The sequence below is a fragment of the Gracilinanus agilis genome, chromosome 1 (assembly GCF_016433145.1).
Source record: "Gracilinanus agilis isolate LMUSP501 chromosome 1, AgileGrace, whole genome shotgun sequence".
NCBI lineage: Eukaryota > Metazoa > Chordata > Mammalia > Didelphimorphia > Didelphidae > Gracilinanus > Gracilinanus agilis.
This window is the reverse complement of record NC_058130.1, coordinates 343374644-343390478: the sequence shown is the minus strand read 5'-3', so window position 1 is coordinate 343390478 and position 15835 is coordinate 343374644. Positions and strand designations below refer to the sequence as shown.

The 15835-nt window shown below is 35.7% G+C and overlaps 1 protein-coding gene across 2 annotated transcripts in view; it reads left to right on the top strand.

The window, feature by feature from the left end:
* The window catches only part of AP3B1 (adaptor related protein complex 3 subunit beta 1), a 370907-nt gene that overhangs the window by 338730 nt on the left and 16342 nt on the right, over positions 1–15835 (top strand). For both annotated transcript variants that reach the window (XM_044663208.1, XM_044663200.1), the window contains exons 24-25: positions 2473–2557; positions 12673–12770. In XM_044663208.1, the coding sequence (XP_044519143.1) occupies positions 2473–2557; positions 12673–12770 (183 nt within the window). The remainder of the gene's footprint in view (positions 1–2472; positions 2558–12672; positions 12771–15835) is intronic.

Below are 15835 nucleotides of genomic sequence, written 5' to 3'. Positions count from 1 at the left end.
GGAAAGATTTTAAAACCAAGCAAGAGTTAGAGAAAATTACAAAATGTAAATTAAATGGTTTTGATTATATTAAGCTAAAAAGCTTTTGTACAAACAAAAACAATGTAGTCAAAATCAGAAGGGAAACAACAAATTGGGAAAAAATCTTTATAACAAAAAACTCTGACAGGGGTCTAATTACTGAAATACAAGGAGTTAAATCAATTGTATAAAAAATCAAGCCATTCCCCCAGTTGACAAATGGGCAAGAGACATGAATAGGCAATTTTCAGGTAAAGAAATCAAAAGTATCAATAAGCACATGAGAAAGTGTTCTAAATCTCTAATAATTAGAGAAATGCAAATCAAAACAACTCTGAGGTACCACCTCACACTAGCAGATTGGCTAAAATGAAAGAAGGGGAGAGTAATGAATGCTGGAGGGGATGTGGCAAAATTGGGACATTATTGCATTGCTGGTGGAGTTGTGAATTGATCCAACCATTCTGGCTGGCAATTTGGAACTATGCTCAAAGGGCTATGAAAGAATGCCTGCCCTTTGAACCAGCCATACCATTGTTGGATTTGTACCCCAAAGAGATCATAGGTAAACAGACTTGTATGAAAATATTTATAGCTGAGCTTTTTGTTGTGGCAAAGAACTGGAAAAGGAGGGTATGTCCTTCAATTGGGGAATGGCTGAACAAACTGTGGTATATGCTGGTGATGGAATACTATTGTGCTCAAAGGAATAATAAACTGGAGGAATTCCATGTGAACTGGAAAGACCTCCAGGAACTGATGCAGAGTGAACGGAGCAGAGCCAGAAGAACACTGTACACAGAGACTGATATACTATGGTAAAATTAGAATACAATGGACTTCTGTACCAGCAGAAAGCAATGACACAGGACAGCTCTGAGGGATTTATGGAAAAGAACGCTACCCACTTTCAGAGGAAGAACTACAGGAGAGGAAACATAGAAGATAATCAATTGCTTGAATGCATGGGTTGAGGGGGGACATAATTGGGGATGTAGAATCGAAACTACCACACCAATGCAACTATCAACAATTTAGAAATAGGTCTTGAACAAGGACACATGTTAAAACCAGTGGAAATGTGCGTCGGCCATGGGTGGCGGGAGTGTGGGGGGTGAAGGGGAAAGTAGGAGCTTGAATCATGTAACCATGTTAAAAATGAATATTAATAAATGATTTTAAAAAAATGAAACCAAAGGGACAACTAGGGAGTTTAGTTTATCAAGATCCAGGCCTGTAGATGGGAGGTCCTGGGTTCAATTTTGACTCCTGACACATCCTACTAACTAGAGTTAATAGACTTCTTCTACTTGGCTACATAAAGGATGAGGAATAACAAATGGAAGGCTCAGAGAGGAAGATTCAGGATTGATTTAAGAGAAATGAACTAACAATTAGGAAATGGTTCTGCCTCTGATAGCTGGCCCACAGTGACTCCTTTGGAAGATAATGTGTTCCCTCTCACTTGTTGGGATGTTGTAGAAGAGATTCTCTCAGGAATGACTTGGCCTTGACCTATAAAGTCCCTTTAATTGTTAGACACTGTGATTCTATAATTTCCTTTGGGTGTATAGTGTAAATAACTAACTAAAAGATAATTGGGCTCAGATCATAAGTATAATAAAATAATCTACTTCAATCAGACTAGCGACAGATATTTGCTTTGTGGCAACACTTCTTAACTAGGTTAGATAAAAGATTTTGTACTACTATAGCTTCAAGGATTCCAAAACCTATGTTTCTCTCTAGCTTATTTTTTTTATGATGGTCTTGTCTTTTGCTGCTTAGATTTCCTTTCAGAAATGCAAATAGATGATGCAAATAGATTTGTCATTTTGGTCTCCAGAAATGCCAGTCCTCCTGGTTAATTTCTGAGCATAGTTACTTGATATTCTTCCAAGATGATGAACTATTCTAGCATCCCTCCAATTTATATTTTGAAACTCTTAAAAGCTGTTTTGATTTGTGGGATTTTCCCCATTACCAATTATAAGTTTTTTTGTTCCTCAGTTTGTTTGTCTTTTAAATATATATAAACTTATAAATCCCTCTGTGTGTGTTTGTGCTAAAGAGCTCATAGTGCTAAAGAAATCAACTCATTGTATCTTTACCTCTGTAACCTATAAAGACAACATTATAAAAATCATAAAGTTTCTTAACTTGTGGTCAGTTTTAGAAGGAAGCAAATAAAATGTTTTCTTCATAGAATTAAATTTTTAAAAAGAAATCATTTTCATTAGCATAGTAAGACTTTATCATAATGTGTTTAATATTTGGATTTAAAATTCTTAATTTGAGAATTTTTATGCTGAATGACCAAATTTGACTTGGTCTTCACTTGACTGTAGTAATTAGTAATTTGTGTTTTATAAGAATTTTGAGTACTTAGTTTCTTTTATTATTTGTGGCATTTACTGTGTTTTCACCATCCAAAATGATCTTATTTCCTAGAATCTCTTGAGCCTGGGGGATCCATTACTGTTGCAATGGGTATTGACTTTTGTGATTCCACTCAGACTGCCTTTTTCCAGTTGTGGTAAGTTCAAATGCTATTATTTTACATTCGTCATTTCTTTAATGACATTAGGTTGATCAAGAAAAATTCTTAATTGTTATTAGAACTCTTGGCTTTTGGCTAGTCTCTTCTTCCAAGAGATAAAAATTATATTCTTTGCTATGTTCTATTTTAGACTACTGTGGAATAGTTATACAAATGATTTGGAATATGGGCATTTTCAGTATTTTGTTTCATAACTGAAAGTAGTTTCATAATTGAATTTTAGAGTACCATAATCTTATGTTCATGTTAGCCTAAATCTTTTTTAATAGCATACGGAGAAACTGTGATATGGCATGGAAAATTCGAGAATGTTACAAATAATATAATTGTACATCTTTAAGTTCCTCACCCTGAAGAATTAGTAACAAAGCTTAGTTATCTGAAAATATTTTGAACTTAGAAACTTGTAAGTCATTCATTCAGAAACTACAAATTGTCAGATAAGTATTACTTTGCATTTTTCACAAATAACTACCACTGAGATGAGAATGAAAATGAAAGACTAATTTGCAATTATATTTTCCAGAATCTATGATTTCTTCTGAAAGTATTTTTTTCTTTTTCTATTTCAACCATTTGGTAGGTTTTTTTTTTTTGCTATTGTTATTCTTCTAGAACCCATATTAATAAATCAACACAAATATTTTATAAGTTCTGAGTTTAATCTTTAAACTCCAATTTTTTTATAGATATGTTTTTCTAAACAGCTATAAGTTTACTGAAAACTGTTAAGTTCTAGATTGTAATGCTTTTATTCTGCAGAAATGTATGGTGTATTTTGTCTAAATTATAGACATCTTAGCACACGGATTTTTATTAATAGAAAGTCATCAAGTTTACAAAATAGTCACTTTGTAACAGGCACAAAGATTATATACATAACTTTTCTTTGACATATAACTTTTCAGTTTACCAGTGATTCAGGCCTAATATTATACCATTTATTGCCGAGAATCTGCAATGATGAATACAACCAATGTAGCATAGCACATTGATTTTATGCAGATCATCACCTTTATGTTTTGGGAGGTCTGCTGTATTAGTGATATATAAAAACTGATTACTTTTTCCAACATTGCCTAGTAATTGTTTATTATTTTCCTATTAGACAAACAAGACAGATCAATATTACTGAACACCAGACTATGAGTAACGTCACTGTAAATAGATTTGCCTCCCACACCACTGGTGCATTCATTGTAATGACTTGGGCAATGTGAGCCCAATGACAAAGATGATGTGCCAAGTTAGTCTAAAACAGAGAACTCACAAATGCCTCTTTTCTTATGAAGCTTTGTATTTGACCCTTTAGATAGTTAGATTTGTCATGGTATGTTTTTCTGGTTTGCTTTTTTAAAAAAGTGTTTAGACTATAAGCAATTCTTTGGGAAAAATAGTTTCTAACTTAAAGACCCTTTGCATATCAATGTGTGGGTACTCTTTGCCTTATCATACAAAACAGTAGTATCTGAACTGCTTTCAAACACTTTCTCTTCTCTATCTCACTTTTCTAAAACTACTTATAGGCAAAAAATAATCTTGGCTATCTTAGTAATTAACTTGAATATACTTTCCATGATATCTTAATAGTATCTACGTATATACTTTGTTTTCTAGGATTTTAACTATGGAGATTTATATGCATGGCATTTATTTGAAATTTTATTAGGAATTGGTTCAGCATCAAAGCACCCAGAATCATAATTATTTTCCTTATGTGTTCCAAAAAGAGCACTTTGTCTTGCATCAAATGTAATTGATCCTGAAGCAGTGTAATCACAATTACTCACTTTCTTAATTGGCCTGCCCAAAATCAGAAAATGGAAACCGATCGACAGTGTTTAAATCAATAGCTTTATAGTAGTGTTTGTGGGGGTAGGGAGATAGTGGTAATGTGTAGATCAATTGGTCTTAGATGCCAATCACCAGCTGTGTGTTTTGCATAGTAAGTAGCACCTTTTTGCCTAGTGATGTACTGTACTGTTCTTGGTGGTTCAATAAAAAAGGAAGAAAAAGAAGAATATGTGATAGATGCTGCTTTTTTTCCCCCAAGTACATCAATGTAGATATATAGAAGTGAGAAGGGCAAATGTAATAGATTCTGTATTCTGAAGTGGCTATGAACAATAAAGACAAGCTTTTAAATGCAATTCCTTTTCATCAAAGCAGAAAGAAAATGGAGCAATAGCGCTGTCTCATTATTGAGGCTGTGGATTAGTTTCATATTATTATGCCTTTTTGGAATCTTAGTGGGAGAAATTAACTTTGCTCTGATCTTTTCCTACTTAAAATGGTCACCCAATTCAATACCTTATGAATATCACTCAAATCATTAAAGACACCTTAATCAAATGCAGTTCAGAAACAGAGAAGCCATCCTCATCTTCATTTGAGATATTTGTGTATTAGTCTCTTTGGAGAGATTATCAGGTATGAAGAAGATACAACTCCTGTGTACACACATGTAATACACATTTGCAGGAATATATGTTCCAGCTAGACTTGAATATTAACAGTCTAGTACTGAGTCTTAATATTTTGCTAGATTTCTGATCTTACCAGTGTTGGTATTTCCTCCAACTACACATTCTCTACATTTGTGATTATTGTGTTTAGCCTCATATATGGGTACCCCCCCCCATTGTATTGGAGGTTTTTCCCTAGGTCGTTTAACATTCTGTGGGTGTCAGTACATCATTCAGATTGTCTATCTGTTGTTTTTCATTCTCATTATGTAACCAATTCACATCCTTTCTGATCATACATCTCATGGTTGATATCATTGTCACTTCTTCCCAGAAAAAAAAATCATTAGTATTATGTTGCAGGCTAATTATGCCTACCATATGTCTCTCCATTGACCACAATTTTGATTCTTTAAGGATTGCTGTAATGCATGATTATAACCACATAGGATCCCTGAATATATTCTAGTTTCAAAAGATAATTTGGAAGCATGGTTCATTTGCCCAAATTCAATCCAGCTTCTTCCTCCTATTTAATTTTGGGTCCAGGTTATTTTCTATCTGCAGTTTCTGTCCAAAAGATACATGCTTACGGACTAATTCAGTGGGCTCTATCCAAGTGGCCTAATCTGGACAATAAATAGGTTATTTTTCATCCATTTGATTTTTCCAATGTAGATTATTAGATCAAACATTTGAGTAGTTTGGATATGCCATTTGATAACCTCTATAGAATTCCAGGGGTGAAATTAGTACATTGGAGGACCTTGCCTTCTAAAAGGAACCCTACTTCCATTTGTGTTCTGTTGGATATCCACAAGCGTACATTTCTTTTTTTATGCATTGATTGAAACTTATAGAGGATTATTAAGCAAACTGCTCCATGTATTAAGCAATCTTAAATAATTTTAAGATGTGCATAGTTACTTTGCTCTATTGAGTTGAATGCTTAAAAAAAAAAACAATAGACACCTTTCATTCCCTGTGCCCTTCAGTCACTAACTATGAAGACATGGTTTCCAGGATCAATCATTTTTAGCACAACAGCCCAGCTTTAAGGAGATGAGGGCCTGCACCAGGATGGTGGCAGCATCAGAGTAAAGAAAAGAATGGATGTGAGAGGCTTTAGAGAGGTACATTTGGCAAGATGTGGCAATAGATTGGCTTCAGGTGCATGAGTGAGAGAGAGAAGGGTTGGAAATGATCCCGAAGGTGTGAGCCCAGGTGATTGAAAGGATAGTGGAGCCCTTAAAAGTGAGAGGAAAAAATAAGTGAAGTTTTGGACATGTTGAGTTTAAGATTCTACACAACAAAGACAAAGATCTCAGAATATTCATAGCATTTTTTTGTGACAGCAAAAAGCCACAAAAGGGGTGGGGAAAGGGCATCTCAATAGCTCAAACCTAGCAGTGGGAAGTCCTGGGTTCAAATCTGGCCTCAGATACTTCCTAGCTGTGTGACCCTTGGCAAGTCACTTAACCCCCATGGTCTAGCCCTTACTGCTCTTCTGCCTTGGAACCAATATACAGTATTGATTCTAAGGTGGAAGGTAAGGGTTAAAAGGGGTAGTTGGGGTTGGTGGAAAGATATGTGAAAGGGGGATATGGATGCTAGGTAATATATGAATACTTTGTAGTATATTGATGTAATGGAATATCATTACATTTTTAGCTGATATGAGGAATTCAGAAAAAGATTTGTATGAACTTTGTAAAGAAAGTATAATCAGGAAAAAGAGATGCACAGTGATTATAATAATGTACATCAAAACCACACAGGCACCTGAGTTCATACTAAATGCAGTAACTATTATTGATTCTAGTGACAGTCTTATCTACAAACATTTATTAACTACCTGTTTTGTGACAGGGCCTCCGTTGAGCAATAAGGATAGAAACAAAACTGCCTTGAACGCAGGATGCTTGCAATTCAGTCCAGGGAGACAACATACACATATATAAGTATATGCAAACTATGTACCAAAAAAAGCTTAAATAAAAAGTAATTTCAGAGGGGGGGTGGCCAGATTAGGATGTAGAAGACACTGCTTAAAGGAAATTAATGAGATGACAAAGTGCCAGCCTAGGGGAAGTCACCCAGATAAGATAACTCCTTCATCCCTCTTGGTGAGGAGGTGACTGGAGTACTATGAATGCCAAACGTGGCCAACTCAGATGGACCCAGTTGCTGAAGGTTTTGTTTGATTATTTTTCTTTATTACCAGGGAGTTCTGGCAGGGTAGAATGGGGTGAGGAATGGTATATGGGGAATAAAGTATATACTAACAGATGTGATCCATGTGTCAGTTTGCCTAACTGCACTTCTTTGTTACGAGAGAGGATTCTGTCAGGGGAGGTAATGAAAAGTGACAATGTTTCTGCCCCTTTTTAAAGATGTTTTCTGTTAATTTCATTTGTTTTTATATCACCTTCCATTCCAAATATTCCTTTCCCCTCTCTCACATCTAGTTCACCATCCCTTGTAATAAAAAATAAAGAACAACAACAACAAAACCACAAACAAAAAAGTTAATCAAAACCAACCAGTATCACAATGAAATTTGAGAGAATATGCAACCTGACATAGCCCCAAGCCAAAGGAGAGACTCATTTATTTCTTCTCATGGCCAAGTTTGTTTATTATTTCATAACATACAGTTTTACTGGCCCCCACCCACCCCCAGAAAAAAAAAACTTTAAAAAAAAGAAAGATTCAGACTGCTATAGAATCTTTAACAGAAATCTCATATTTTGATCAAGGATAACTTTAATAAGTGTGTAAAGCATTCTCATAAAGGTTTTGTAGTGGAGTATAGGTCAGTTATTGTTGTCTTCACAATTGCTTTTTTGGGTAGTTAATATTGTCTGTCAGATTTTTTTCCCCAGTTCAGTTAAGGTGTTAATTTCCTTTTAAAAAATATTTGGTGCCCATCATATTCAGTACTAATGTCTTGGAGAAAGTATTCTTGAAATAATAACAACAAACAACATTTACATAGTATTCACTATATGCCAGGCACTGTGCTAAGCACTTTACAAATATTATTTCATTTGATCCTCACAACAGCCTGGGAGGTAGATGCTGTTATTATCCCCATTTTTTATTTTTTTTTTATTTTGAAAATTTTCCATAGTTACATGTTTCATGTTCTTTCCCTCTCCCCCAAACCCCACCCCACCCCGTAGCCAACACACAATTCCACTGGGTTTTACATGTATCATTGATCAAAACCTAATTCCATATTATTGATAGTTGGACTAGAGTTATCGTTTAGTGTCTACATCCCCAATAATATCCCCATCAGCCTGTGTTTATCCCCATTTTTAACAGAGGCCTGTGCCCAGGGTCACACAACTAGTAAATGTCTGAGGATGGATTTAAATTCAGATCTCCTGATCCCAGGCCCAGAGTTCTGTCCACTTCACTGCTGAGCTGTCTTCTATGTGTAAGCCATAGAAGAACATGGTTTGCAAGCCTTTAGTCTCTTGGATGTCTTTATCTTGAGCTATATTTTCCAGTGTCTTTCTCATCATCTTATGTGTAACTCTTGATTGGTCACTTAAGTTGCAAGTGGTACATTGACTTTGTATGAACAATCTAAATTGTTTACAGAATTTGTCTACTTCATTTTTTCAATAATTATTGATGCACAAGCTGCAGCTAATGTCACTGTAGGCTTTTTGCTCATTCTGCAAGGCATGATGGCCAACTGTAATAAGGTTTCTTGCCGCCCCTAATAAGGTTTCTCCCCTATATAATAATACATAATAAGGTTTCTCACTGCCTTTAGGCACATGAAGAAACCAACTCTGCCAAATAATTTATTATCTTCTCCATGAATGAACTGTGAGGCATTCTTCTACTTAGCTATAACTTCCTTCTGTTTTCTCATATCATTTGTAAGGAGAATGTCAATATCAGTGTGCTTCAGTTCCTCCAGTAATATGTCAGCTTTACGTTGATAGGCTAAAATCTTCTTCCCTCATTAAAATGTGGCATGTGAAAAAATAATCTGCAGAATTATTGTATGGGGGACAGCTAGGTGACTCAATGAATTGAGAGCCTAGAGACAGGTTGTTTTGGATTCAGATCTGTCCTCAAACACTTCTTGGCTGTGTGACCCTGGGCAAGTCACTCTACCCACATTGCCTAGCCCTTACCTCTCTTCTGCCTGGGAACTGATCCTCAGTGTTGATTCTATGACAGAAAGTATGAGTTTTAAAAAAAATTATTGTATAGCATAAACTATTCATTTCTGTTTGAGTTAACAATTTTAGCTTGGGTGTGTGTTCATAATGGAAGCGCAGGTTAGGTTGTAAAGAGGATGAATACAAGTACACAGTGTAGTTGGTTAATAGTCAGGAATGTTGAAGCTCACTAATAGCAACAAAAGGGAGTATGGATAGTTTTGCTGGGTAGCTTAGGGAAAATAGGAGGGTCAGAGAAGTAACAGGCAGCTGCTCAACATGGATGAGACAGGATAACTGATGGCACAATGAAGGCAGAATGCAGTTGGAACTGGAGATATTTATCCTGGAAAAGAGAAGCTTGCAGCATATGACTATAACTTTCAAGTATTTGGAGGGCTTCAGACTCACTCTATTTAGCTACAAAGGGCACAAAAGGGAGCAATGAAAAGAACTTGCAAAGAGGCATGTTTAGAAACAACCAACTTTACAGTCAGCAAGCATTATTTTTTTATTTTCCCTTACTTTCTGTCTTAAGATCAATACTATGTATTAGTTCCAAGGCAGAAGAGCAATAAGGGCTAATAGGGGTTAAGTGACTTGCCCAGGGTCACACAGCTAGGAAGTATCTGAGATGATATTTGAACCCAGGACTTCTCTCTCTAAGCCTGGCTCCCAATCCAATGAGCCACTCAGCTTTCCCCCCAGCAAACATTATTGATGGTGTACCAGGCACTGTGCTGGTTTGCTACAGAAGAATCACCCTCTAATAGGGAGACAGTATAGGAGGCAGAGAGAGAAAAGGCAGCCTCCCAAGGAAATGCATGGGGCGTAGTGGGATAGACAGGAAGTGGCCCCAGAGCTAAGTCTGGAGGAGAAGCAGAAATTCACACGGGCAGAGTGAACAGCATGCCAGGCATGGCAAAGGCTAAGGAGACAAGGGGAGGGTGAGGCAGGAGACAGTTGTGTCTAGGGAGACAAGAAGAAGCTCATTAGGCTGGACCAGAGGGTTTAACAGTCAAAATCATCCCCAAGTGGATTGGGTTGTCCCAGTGTACAGAGACATGGTGACATTGTATCGGGGACCCCCTTGCTGTAGGCTTCAAGCAAAGGGGTAGGCCACCACCTGGTGGGTATGATGTTGGGGAAATTTCTGTTCAGAATTGGACTAAATGGCCCCTGTGGTCCCTTCCACCTCCAGGCCTCTGTGATTCTAAGATCACCAAAAGATTTTTTTTCCAACTACAGCAGTTTATGAAAGTCAACTGCTAAAACATGAAAGGAAAGGGCAGCTAGGTGGTTCAGTGAATAGAGAGGCAGGCCTACAGATGGGAGGTTCTGGGTTCAAATTTGGCCTCAGACATTTATCAGTGATGTGATCCTGGACAAGTCGCCTAACCCCCATTGCCCAGCCCCTACTACTTTACTACTTTGAAGCCAATACACAGCATTGATTCTAAAATGGAAGATGAAGGGGCAGCTAGGTGGCTCAGTGGATTGGGAGCCAGGCCCATAGATGGGAGATCCTGGATTCAAATCTGGTCTCAGACACTTCCTAGCTGTGTGATCCTGGGCAAGTCACTTGACCCCCATTGCCTACCCTTACCACTCTTCTGCCTTGGAAATAATACCTAGTATTAATTTTAAGAAGGAAGGTAAGGATTTCAAAAATAAAAATAAATAAATAGTTTTTATTTGAAAAAACAAAAACAATACATGAAATGATTGGGTTCTGCACTGAAGGATCAAGTACTCACATGCATGAAATCATTCAACTTTGGTTTTTATTTGTTATTCTAATCAGAATCAATCTATAAATCTTATCCAAGAGATATGGGGCATTCGCTGTAACAAACGTGTGTGTGTGTGTGTGTATGTGTTTTATATAGTTTGTTGGCTCTTTTTGGTTGTCAATCCAACTTCAAACCTGTTTGGGGTTTTTTGTTGTTTTTTTTTTAACTTTTTAAAAGTTTTATAATTCTTCCGGATTCCAAGTTTATTTATCAGGTGCTTTTTTTTTCTTACTGTTGATAATGGTTTCATTTGACAGAAATGATATAGTAGAAATAACATGACTTCAGAGTCAAATAATCTGGATTTGAATCCAAACCCTAACACATTAGCTCTGGGTCCATACGCAAATCATGTCTCCTCTGAGCCTCTGATCTTTAAATTAGGGGTAATAATGTTTGTATTTCTTACCTCACAGAGACATTGTGAAGAAAGTGTTTTGTTACCATATAAAATACTATATAAATGTGGTTTGTTATTACTACCATGAGGTTTTAAATGAAACATTTTGTATAGGCAATATTTCATGCCAAACGGAAACCTGGCCTTGGAGCCAAGGAGACATGGGTTCTAGTTCTACCTCTGACTCATACAAGTTGTGTGACTTTGGGCAAGCTATTTAATTCCAGTAATCCCCAGGCAACTCTTTGAGCCCTAAATTGTACAGTGAACTGATCTTTATTGGTAGAGGGAATTTCTTCACCCAAGAGTGAAATAAAGATCTAGACTCCCAACCCCTCCACAGGACCCCTACTCCCTATACATACATACATACATACACAAATAAACAAACAAATAAAGGAGTGAATGAATGACCAAACAAATAAATAAATAAATAAATGGCTGAATAAATGCATAAATAAATAAATAAATAAATGGATGAATGAATAAATAAATGAATGAATAAATAAATAAATAAGTAGATGATTGAATGTTGCCAATGACTTGCCATGGTAGAAATATCACTCTAGAATCCTAACACCAGTAAACCAATGATATTATCTTTAAATTTGGTGCTACCTTCCTTTTGAAGTATTTTCTTTTTTTTAACTATTTATAATTTGGCTCAGAGGCATTTCTGAAAAGATTAAGAATGTTTATAAAAACATGAATCTTAACTTTTAATAAAATTATTAAATAAGAATAATCTTATTCATTTAACAAAAATCTGGCATTCTAGTAAATGCACACAGCTAGGCCAAAGATGTTAATGAGAGAAAAATTTTCCCTACCAGCTCATAAGGTTAGTCAGGAAGTTTCTGTATTTCAGACTTATAAACATAAGACAAAGAGATATATCCCTTGTTTATTAAGTGGGCTATATAAATTGGTCCTCTAATTGACTAGATCCTCTATGTGACCTGCATGAATTTATCTCCTGTTTTCTTTCACATTTTAGAAATATCCTTTATAGGTCTAATGGCAATCTGGTATAAGTTGCCTATCTAGTACCTTGATTATGCTTTCTTTATGAAAATATTTTCTACTTTCCTGTTTCTCCAAGAGTAAATTTCCCAAACTTCTTATCTAGGAGACCTTATGTGAAGAAAGTCATCTTATAGTACAATGACATATACTTAAGCCTTATAAGTATTATGGGGAAATATTATTAATCATATTGACAATTTTCTTGTGTTTCCTCCCTCAGTACAAAGGATGATTGCTTCAATGTTAATATCCAGCCACCTGTTGGAGAGCTTCTTTTACCTGTGGCCATGTCAGAAAAAGATTTTAGGAGAGAGCAAGGTGAGAAATTACTTCAATATGCTGGAAATTTATATCCCAAATAACATTTGCTTCCGCTTCTGACAAGTCATCTAATATAAATGATCAGATATGCATAGGCATTAATGGGCTCTGGTTTATGCTCTTCTAATCAACTAATGATTTTCCTTTCAAATAACCTTAAAAGCATCGGCTATGTACATTCCAGTGATATTTGAAAATTGATTAATATGACTTTTAAAAAGAAAACTCATAATAAGTTGAGTTCAAAATCAACTTTTTAGCTATGGGAGTTATAGTTTGTCAACTTGATGGTACTCTAATGCATTTTGTATTAGCGTTAATGGTAAAATTTTGGGACCTTACCAATGCCTAGAAACCTAAATGTGTGGTAATACAGTGTTTTATATCGATATTACCTTTCCTCACAAGACCATTTCTCATGTACATCTAATGTACTTTTTTTTTTCTCCTAGGACCTTAAGGTTCTTTACCCTTCAAAACTTATTCCTGGCTCCAATATGAAACTCCTTCATTGCCTTCTGGAATAACTGTATAAAAGAAATGCTATATTTTAGAATTTTATCTGAACCAATACAATTATAAATAGCCACTTAAATATAAAATATTTTAGAATACTTCATGTCTGGAAAGTCAAGCACAGCTCCTAATTGGACTGAACCTTGCCTTTTATGAATAATGGGATACAGCTTTGGGCAGTCTTAAGGAACATTCTGATTACGAAGCATGGCAAAATCATTAGGCCTCTGAGTTAGGACAGCACAAGTTCAAGTCCTGCCTCTGGCACACGATGTGTGATTTCAGGCAAGACTCGACTTCTCAGGCAACTTTCCCCTAAGCAACTTTCTAAGGCTCTGAGTTGTTCAACAGTTGCTGACTGGTCAAGGGAGTCTCCTCATTTTGGAGCTGCATAAATGAATGAATCACACATCTGGACACCCATTTCCTCTTCCCACCAAAAAATAAATTACAAAATTCTACATAGTTGGGACATTTTTAAATGCTGCACAAGTGGCTTTAAGCCTTTCTACATGTTCCAGTGTCTTCTCTCTAGTAAACTGACAGCCTAAAACTTCATGGTGTCGATGTTATCAAGCATCATCTGCCAGGTTTTCAGAATGTGTGTGGTATAGGACAGAATAGAATGTACAAAGTTATGGTCCCCATATCAGAGGAAGGAACGAAACACTTCTTTGTACTCCCCAGTGAAGTAAAAGCAGATATTTGCCTTTGTTTCTTTGCCTTCTGGCCTGTCGTGGGGACTCTTATAAAGAAAAGGACATGAGAATAATTCCATGTCCAGCCATAAAATGTGTAGTCATGTGGAAGGTCTGTATTCATTCCCCTGGTTTGTTTACTTTGTCTTTTCACTATGTAACAATCCAAACCATCTCTACATTTGTTTTTCTCGGAAGTTGATCATTGCCATAGAAAAAAATTAGCTGTGTGTGATTTTTTTTCTTAATGACAAGTCAAATTGATTCTTATATTTGCTGTTCTTACCCTTTGCTGGCTAAAGCCTGCCTCACTGCTTTACACCTGCCCAGCCATCCAAGGTGAGTGACATGAGTGCCTGAATGAGGATTTGCCACATTTATCTTGAAGCGTTTTCCTCTTTTGGAAATTGTAGCTAATGTATAAATAAAGCAGCAGGTTATTGTATACTCTTTTGGCCCTCATCTTTTTTCCCTACTACTTGATATTTTGATGGAATCTGTTTTGTGCTTTGCAGTGACTGAGGATTTTTTGTTTTGTTTTGGTTTGGGTTTGGGTTTTTTTATATTTTTCTCCTGACTGGCCATACAAAACCATGAGAGCATGGAAGAGGTGCACTTGGAGAATAGCTGTGGTTCTCTGTGGAGTTGTTGCCAAAATTCCTTTTTCTTCTGCCATTTTACTTCTATGGTTGTTGATTATTTGTCTGAATAAATCTGGCAGCTGTTTGCTATGTTTAATAGAGCAGAAAGGCTACTCTGAATAAAGCTATTTGAAAATTTGTTTATATGAAGTATTTGTAAATCCATGAAGGTCTCTTGGCATTTCTGTATCGCTCTTTCTGTCTTCCTGAATTCATTCTTTGATGCAGGACTTGATGCTGGCAAATTTACCACACGTTTAAAGAGCCTTTTCTATAGCACCTTTCTAGTTAGAGATTTCAGCTGTTTTACAACAGCCTTCGTATTAGAAGTCTCAATTCTCAACTTTACACATGTATTTGTTTGTTACAAAATTCTAGGAACAGCTTAGCTTATTTCAGAGAAGAATTCCAAATTTGACTCTTAAGTGAAAACCTAAAATAAAAATACATTTACTCAGATTTCATCAGTGCAACATTCTCTAAGGTAAAATGCAAGTTTATCTTCTCTTCTTTAAATAAAAGTAATTTACATAGTTAGAATCTCTTTTTGAAAGTTTTCAAAAAATATTTTATAACTGAAAACTTTAAATGTGTTGCTTCTGATTCAAGTAGGAAAAATTTAAATTTAAAAAACCTAGGGAAAATGTTACTATTTTTATGCCGTAAAGAGACTATTCCTTTAATATAACTCTAAAAATTAGTTTTGTAATGAATTGAAATATTTATGTAAGGATAATTGAAAAGATTTCACATGAACTTCCCAATGCTATATGTAAGAAAACAAAATTTTTGTCATCTTTTTCAAATTATTGTTTTGAGGTTTTAGGAATGGATGATTGAGTATACCTGTTTTATGAATGTTTGTATGGAAATAATAATACGATGAGTAGTTGATTTTGGTTTTTGGTTTTCTCATCCATTATGAAGTTGACCACACCATCTCTGTTTCCAGTATTCAAGCAGAGCGCAATTAATTCGCTTATGGTGGAGTCTTGGACAGGTGCTTCATTCATGTTCTAACTATGATGTGGTATACTAGATGCTGTGGATGATTCAAAGATCTTTTTATTAGTATATCCATGTGGGTGTGTATATGTCTACCTATAGATACATACATCTATATGCCATATATGTATATATATATATATATATATATTTAAATGCTGTGAAACTCTTGTTTCAGGCATTTTGTCCTGTTACCAATTCC